The sequence below is a fragment of the Alexandromys fortis genome, unplaced genomic scaffold, assembly GCF_014885135.2.
Source record: "Alexandromys fortis isolate MF-2015 unplaced genomic scaffold, M_Fortis_MF-2015_v1.1 scaffold_411, whole genome shotgun sequence".
NCBI lineage: Eukaryota > Metazoa > Chordata > Mammalia > Rodentia > Cricetidae > Alexandromys > Alexandromys fortis.
The window spans coordinates 325,588-333,036 of NW_026068315.1; the positions used below are offsets into that span (position 1 = coordinate 325,588).

Consider the following 7,449-nt stretch of genomic DNA (forward strand, 5'->3'; position numbering starts at 1 on the left):
ATATTATTTAAAAGGTTTGTAGGGAGAACATGAGCAAGGAAGTCAGGACTGTGAGGGGTGCACCCACCCACTGAGACAGTAGGGCTGATCTAATGGAAGTTCATCAAGGCCAGCTGGACTGGGACTGAAAAAGCATAGGATAAAACCGGAATCTCTGAACATGGCGGACAATGAGGGCTGCTGAGAAGACAAGGACAATGGCACTGGGTTTTGATCCTACTGCATGTACTGGCTTTGTGGGAGACTAGCCTATTTGGATACTCACCTTCCTAGACCTGGATGGAGGGGGGAAGACCTTGGACTTCCCACAGGGCAGGGAACCCTGACTGCTCTTCAGACTGGAGAAGGAAGGGGAGGGGAGTGGGGGGTGGGGAGTGACAGGAGGGGAAGGGAAAAGGGAGGCAAGGAGGAGGTGGAAATTTTTAATTAAAAAAAAGGTTTGTAATCCCTAGCAACTATATATAGATCACCAAAAGAACCAAATGCTGAATGAGGTTTGTGAAAAAGGAAACCCTCATTCACTGCTGGTAGGATTGCAAACTGGTGCATCCTTCAGTTCGTTACTAAAGAAATCAGTGTGACAATGAAAGCAGTGTTAAGAGGAAAGTTCACAGCACTAAATGCCAAAGGGCGATCAAGGGGATAGAATTTGGAAAAGAAGATGTCAACCACTCACTGTTTGCTGAAGATATGATAGTTTACATAAGTGATCCCAAAAATTCTACAAATGAACTTCTACAACTCATAAACACTTTCAGCAAAGTAGCAGGATACAAGATTAATTAAAAATAATTCATAGCCCTCCTGTACAGAGATGATAAATGTGCTGAGGAAGAAATCAGAGAATCAACACCCTTCACAACAGCCACAAATAGCATAAAACATCTTGGAGTAACTCTAACCAAACAAGTGGAAGACTTGTATAACAAGAACTTAAATATTTGAAGAAAGAAATTGAAGAAGACACCAGAAAGTGGAAAGATCTCCCATGCTCTTGGATAGGCAGAATTCACATAGTAAAAATGGCAATCTTACCAAAAGAATCTGCAGATTCAACACAATGCCCAGCAAAATCACAGCAAAATTCTTCAAAGACCTCGAAAGAACAGTACTCAGCTTCATATAGAAAAGCAAAAAAACCCAGGGTAGCCTAAACAATCCTAAACAATAAAATAACTTCTGGAGGCATCACAATCCCTGACTTAAAACTCTGCTACAGAGCTACAGTACTGAAAAAAAGCCTGGTATTGGCATAAGAACAGACAGGAGTACCAACGGAACTGAGTTAAAGACCCAGATATCAATCCACACATCTTTGAACACCTGATCTTTGACAAGGAACCAAAAAATAAAATGGAAAACAGAAAGCATATTTAACAAGTGATGCTGGCATAACTGGATATCAACATGTAGAAGAATAAAAATAGACCCATATCTATCACCATTCACAAAATTCAAGTCCAAATGGATTAAAGACCTCAACATAAAGCCAGCCACACTGAATCTTATAGAAGAGAAAGTGTTTTCTAGCTCAATCAATTTTTCCTGCAAAATTCAAAATGTCATTTTTTTCTGCTGTATAGTACTCCATTTTGTAAATATACCATATTTTCCTTATTCATTCTTTGATCAAGGGGCATTTAGGTTGTTTCCAGGTTCTGACTATGATAAACAAAGCTGCTATGAACGAAGTTGAGCACATGTCCTTGTGGCATAATTGAGCATCCTTTGGATAAATACCCCAAAATGGTATTACTTGGTCTTGAGGAAGGTTGTTTCCTAATTTTCTGAGAAATCACCACACTGACATCCAAAGGGGCTGTATCAGCTTGTATTACCACCAGTAATGAATGTGACCATGGGAAGTAAAAAATCAAAAAAGACAAGATCTTCTGAGTAAATTTGGAGCATGAGGATCTTGGGGGAGGGCTGAAGGGGGGAGAGGAGAGGCATTAAGGAGAGCAGAGAAAAATGTAGAGCTCAATAAATATCAATAAAAAAACTGAAAAAAAGAAATCAGTGTGGGAAATTCTCAAAAAGTTAAAAATAAATCTATCAATTGACCTAACTACAGCATTCCTTGGCATATGCCCAAAGACTTAACATCCTCCTCCAAGACTGTCCCTTGGTCACATTCATTTTTACATGTGATGAAAGAAAAAGAACCTAAATATCCTCCCAATACAAGAATAATGAAAATGTGCTACATATATACTTTAGAATAATGTTTAGGTGTAAAGAAAAATGAAATAATGATATAAATGGCTAGAACTAGAAAAACCATACTGAATGAGTTAAGCCAAGCGCAACAACACAAACATCACATGATTTCTCTCACTGGTGTCTCCTAACTCCAAATCCTTTGATATGAGCCAATATTCTGAGAGAACTACGGAAGCCAGGAACATAAAAAGCAACCATTGCAGGGGTGTGTGGTTGCAGGAACATGAGAGAAGAATATCAGCGTATAAGTGATCTGACTGGAAAAAGGGAAACTGATGGAGGTTCTAATTAGGGAGGACAGAGGGAAGTAAGTACAGAAGAAGGAGGGAAGAAATTAAAATAATGATGAGGATTTTTTGAAAAGTCAAAAAGGAATAATATTATTAAATAATTACCTAAAATACTAAAATGCATAATTCATGTCCATGTATAAATACACATGTGTAGTTTAAATGAATATATTTTATCTGGGCTGGCAATGGTCCCTCCAAGAGCCCCAATTATCTAGCAAAAAACCCAATCAGACGCATGAGAAGCTCTCTTTTGAGTTGTTCACCAGTATTGCCTGAGACCCTCAAAGAACTACAGACTACTACTATTTTCTTTGGATGTCCCCTAACCCCAGAGATCAAAGGTAAGTCCATATTTTCTAAGACACCGAGTATACCAGAGACAGGCACAAGAAGCCCATGAGCTGGAACTGACCTGAATAACTCCTCCCGGATTACTAGCTTTCATGGTGCTAGACATCGCCAGGCAAACTTCTAATGGAGAGAGCAACCAATAGTCCTACCCTGATAGGATGCCTGTGAACTCAAGAATGATTGGCATATCATAGTAATCCTAATGTTATAGTACTTTAGTGTAAATCATCAGTTCTCTAATTGAACTTAAGATTCTCTCAACATGAGAATTATTATGACTGGTACTAAAAATCTAACAACTTCCCAGGGCTGGTGAAGTCATGGATCTTGGAGAATGACCTACTACCACTGCTTTATTAAAACAGCACAATCTCTAAAAACAATCTAAATATTTGTCCTTTTACCGAAAGATATGTGTAGACCTCATCCCTCATCAAGGAAACTTATCTTTGTAACAGACCACTACAGAATATGGCAACTGAGTTGCGTAGGCCACTCCCTATGGATACAGCAGCAAAACAGGTCCCACACCCAAGGCTTGGGAAAAGTTCAAATACACACACACACTGTAAAAGTTGTGTTTAGGAAAGTATATTGGGAATATATATGTACACACTCATACATAAATGCATGTAACAACAATAATGTAAAAAGAAGCCATAAATTTAAAAGACAGCTAGGAAAGGTACACAAAAGTAGGAAGAAATGGTGTAATAATATTATAATCTTTAAAATAGAAGAAACAATAAAATAAAATCTGTCTTATATTTTTATGATTGTGCCCCTTATCAGCTTGCTATCAGCTTGTATAGTATTAGGGAGCAGTAAGTATATTGATTATTCTTATTTAGCATTAAGTGTTGTAAGGAGAAAGAATGAGTAGAAAAATTTGTTCTAAAATATTGCTTTTGTAATTTTAGGTCCTTTTTACTTCGATGTAAATTTCATTGATTCATTCACTTAATGCCTGTTGAACGTAATGATATGCATGGTGTTCAATATATAGAAATGACCTTTGAAATGTCATCTTAATGATGTTTTATCTTTATGCGTATTAGCATAGTTACCTCTCTTCTTTCTTTATATCAATTCTCCTTGTCCTGGGACCAAGAAGATGGAAAGAAATAGTGCTAAAGAGATAGACTGTCAACACAGTTGTCACTTCTGTTAAAATTATGTTGAGCAAACTAAGCCATGTGTCTATGCATGTAGTAAATACAGTGGGAGCTGTGCTTATCCAGGGCACAGTAGAATCCCCAATGGAAGGGAACATATACAAAACAGTAGCCACATTTTGTTTTTATTTTTGTATTTATTCATTTAAAATATGTAGGCATTGTATGTGTGTGGACATTTCTTTGTGTGTATACATGTGTATGTGTCTGCATGTACCAATAATGCTTGTGTCTGCAAGTCAGATAGGACATCACTGGACTGCATTAGATTTTGAGGCATCTGTACCTTACCATCTCAGCTAGCCTGGCTCCAGAAAGTCCTAGGGACCCCTCTGCCTCTGTCTTCTAAACAGTGGGGCTGCAAGTAAGCAAATGTGAATTTTTGTATCTTGTCTTTATCCTTCCACAACAAGTACTTTACTGACTGAGCCATCTCCACAGTCTGTCAACTTTTATTTTAATAAGTACAGTCTACAGTAGAGACTGCCACTTTATAAGTGGAATTATTCAGAAAAATAGTCACTTAAAATTCTCACTTTATCAATGATCACACTTGCATTAATACCTTAGCCAAAATTATCTACTATATTTACTTAATTAATAACTACCTGCCTTAAATTTCTTTCTGAGAGCTACCAGCATTCCAAAATACTAATTGGAAATTAGTATTTATACTTCCTCAAATTTTATAATAGTTGGCACATCGTAAGACTTTTTTGTTGTCTGAGTTCCATTTCCCTCATTATTCCTGGAAAATAGTATCCATGTAGGATACATTTCATTGTATTTTCCCAATTATTTTATTTATTGATATTTGAAATCTCCAAAGAACCCTAGATTACTTATAGCATAGATTAATGTTCTTGATTTTTTTCTCCATTACATCCATACAGTGTTAAATAACCAAGATTTGTTATTAGCTGGCTTTGTATTTCCAACAGCCTTTTGAAATGATGACCTTCTCATTTCCCATTCTGCTCCTAAAGCACTTAGGTCCAGGTAAAAACAACCTTTCTTAAATCCCAAAAGAATCTTGAATTCTCTTTGTGAGCTCACTAATGGTGTCTTTCCTTTTTTTTTAATAAATCCCATTGCAAGATGATTTCTGGTCAATTTCCAGTTCCCTACAATACTTGTTTGATCTACAGCTTCTAAACAGCTAATGGCTCAGCGGAGTCACTCATTTATGTTTGGAATTGCCTTCTAGTGTTCTCAGAAAAAAACTTACTTAATAATCAATAATTCTAGAGTTTGAATTCTGCCATAGATTTAGTAAGTAATGTTTTATTATAAAAGATTTCTGACAGGCTTAATTGCTGGTCCTTTCCCATTTCAACAATTAAACAGATTATATATGCTGTCATATACCATAGAAGAATCTGAACAGAAAGGGTTTGTCAAAAAATTTGACAAAAGAGATGTATTCATTTTGAACTCTTTATAAATTTAAGGGATGTATCTTTTAGGCAAGAAAGTCAATTTCAAATTATAGACTTCTGTCTGTCTGTAAGAAGAACAAGCTCATAATTTAGTAAGAGTGAAACTGTGAGAAAAAAGAAGGTAATTCTTTTCAATGATTGTAGAGAATAATGCTCTTCTATTGGTTATGCATGTAAATGGGACATTGCCCATTGCATATTGGACAATCTTTTTTTATCACTACCAGTAATAGAATCAATCAGGAAACTCATACTTAAAAATATGTCAAAAGTTCTTTGGAAATTTCTAATTTTTCTGCAGCTGTACTAGGGAGTGCTGTTATGTTACTTTAGATTCTTTACATGTGATGTATTTTTATTTGATTTTTTTGAATGTGGATATCTTTATGACTATGTTTGCAGTGACTCACTGTGTATTTCTATACAAATTTGTGTTTCTCTATACATGCTTAATACATTGTCAATATGAAAGAAGTTCTTAAAAGTTAGCTTTAATCATTAAGATTATGTATATGAAGACGGACAAATAGGTGGTAGATCTGTTTATATTATTTGTGTTTGACTGGTATTTAGTGCCAGAAAAGATTGCTGTTTTCAGTACATTTATTTAAAGAATATTTGTTTCCTTACTAATGTTATATAATCTTCTCTCAAGTCACCATATCAGATAAGATAGAGGAGAAGAATAGTAAGAATAATGTAAGTATATATTTATTTACACTTATTTTTATATGTGCAGGCCTCTACCTAAGAATCCAGATAATGAATATGGTTAATAAGTCTGTTGTGACTGAATTTGTTTTACTGGGACTCTCTAATTCCTGGGAACTACAGATATTTTTCTTTATAGTGTTTTCACTCTTTTATGTGGCAACGGTGGTGAGTAACATCATTATACTCGTCATTGTCATGTCTGACCCTCATCTACACTCTCCTATGTATTTCCTGCTTACCAACCTTTCTGTTATTGATATGTTTCTTGCTTCCTTCGCCACCCCCAAGATGATCATAGACTATCTAACTGATCATCAAACAATCTCATTTGGGGGATGCATATCTCAGATATTCTTTCTCCACTTGTTTACTGGTACTGAGATTATTTTACTAATGGCTATGTCTTTTGACAGGTATATTGCCATTTGTAAACCCCTGCGCTATGCTTCAATCATTAGTCCCCAGGTGTGTATTGTCTTTGTGGTGTCTTCATGGATTGTGGGAGTCATGCATTCAATGAGCCAGGTCATCTTTGCCCTCACATTACCATTCTGTGGCCCCAACAAAATAGATAGCTTTTTCTGTGACCTTCCTGTGGTATTCCAGTTGGCTTGTGTGGATACTTATGTTCTTGGTCTCTTTATGATTTCAACAAGTGGAATTATTGCATTGTCTTGCTTTATTCTCTTATTTAATTCATATGTTATTGTGTTGGTTACAATAAAGCATCATTCTTCCAGAGGATCATCTAAGGCTCATTCCACCTGTACAGCCCATTTCATTGTTGTCTTCATGTTTTTTGGGCCATGCATCTTCATCTATATGTGGCCACAAAACAGCTTCGTGATAGAAAAGATCCTGTCTGTATTTTATACAATCTTCACTCCTATTCTGAACCCAGTAATATATACTTTGAGAAATCAAGAAGTAAATTCAGCCATAAGGAAACTGAGAAGTAAGTTTCTAAATTTCAGTACAGAATCTCCTTCCCATTCTTTTTAGTTTAAAATCTTCATTATTATATGTAACAGGATTTATGAAACAGCAATTTATGGTCCTTGTAGGAAAAATACATTTGAAGCTTTAAAAGGAAGAAAATCAAAGTAATTGTTTCCAGGAAATAAAAACTATAAAAAACATCAGGATTTACTGTTCAGTTAGGATGTTGAATTATCAAGTCAATAGAGATAAGGACCAAGTAACAAATACACTTAAAGAGGAATGAAATGATTAAAGGAATTAATTACAGTTGTG

At 35.6% G+C, this 7,449-nt stretch overlaps 1 protein-coding gene across 1 annotated transcript; it reads left to right on the forward strand.

The window, feature by feature from the left end:
* The first annotated feature begins 6,243 nt into the window (after positions 1-6,243).
* On the forward strand, positions 6,244-7,197 carry LOC126495111 (olfactory receptor 4K2-like). The gene has a single exon (XM_050132712.1). The coding sequence runs from the start codon at positions 6,244-6,246 to the stop codon at positions 7,195-7,197; it is 954 nt and encodes a 317-aa protein (XP_049988669.1).
* The last annotated feature ends 252 nt before the right edge of the window (positions 7,198-7,449 follow it).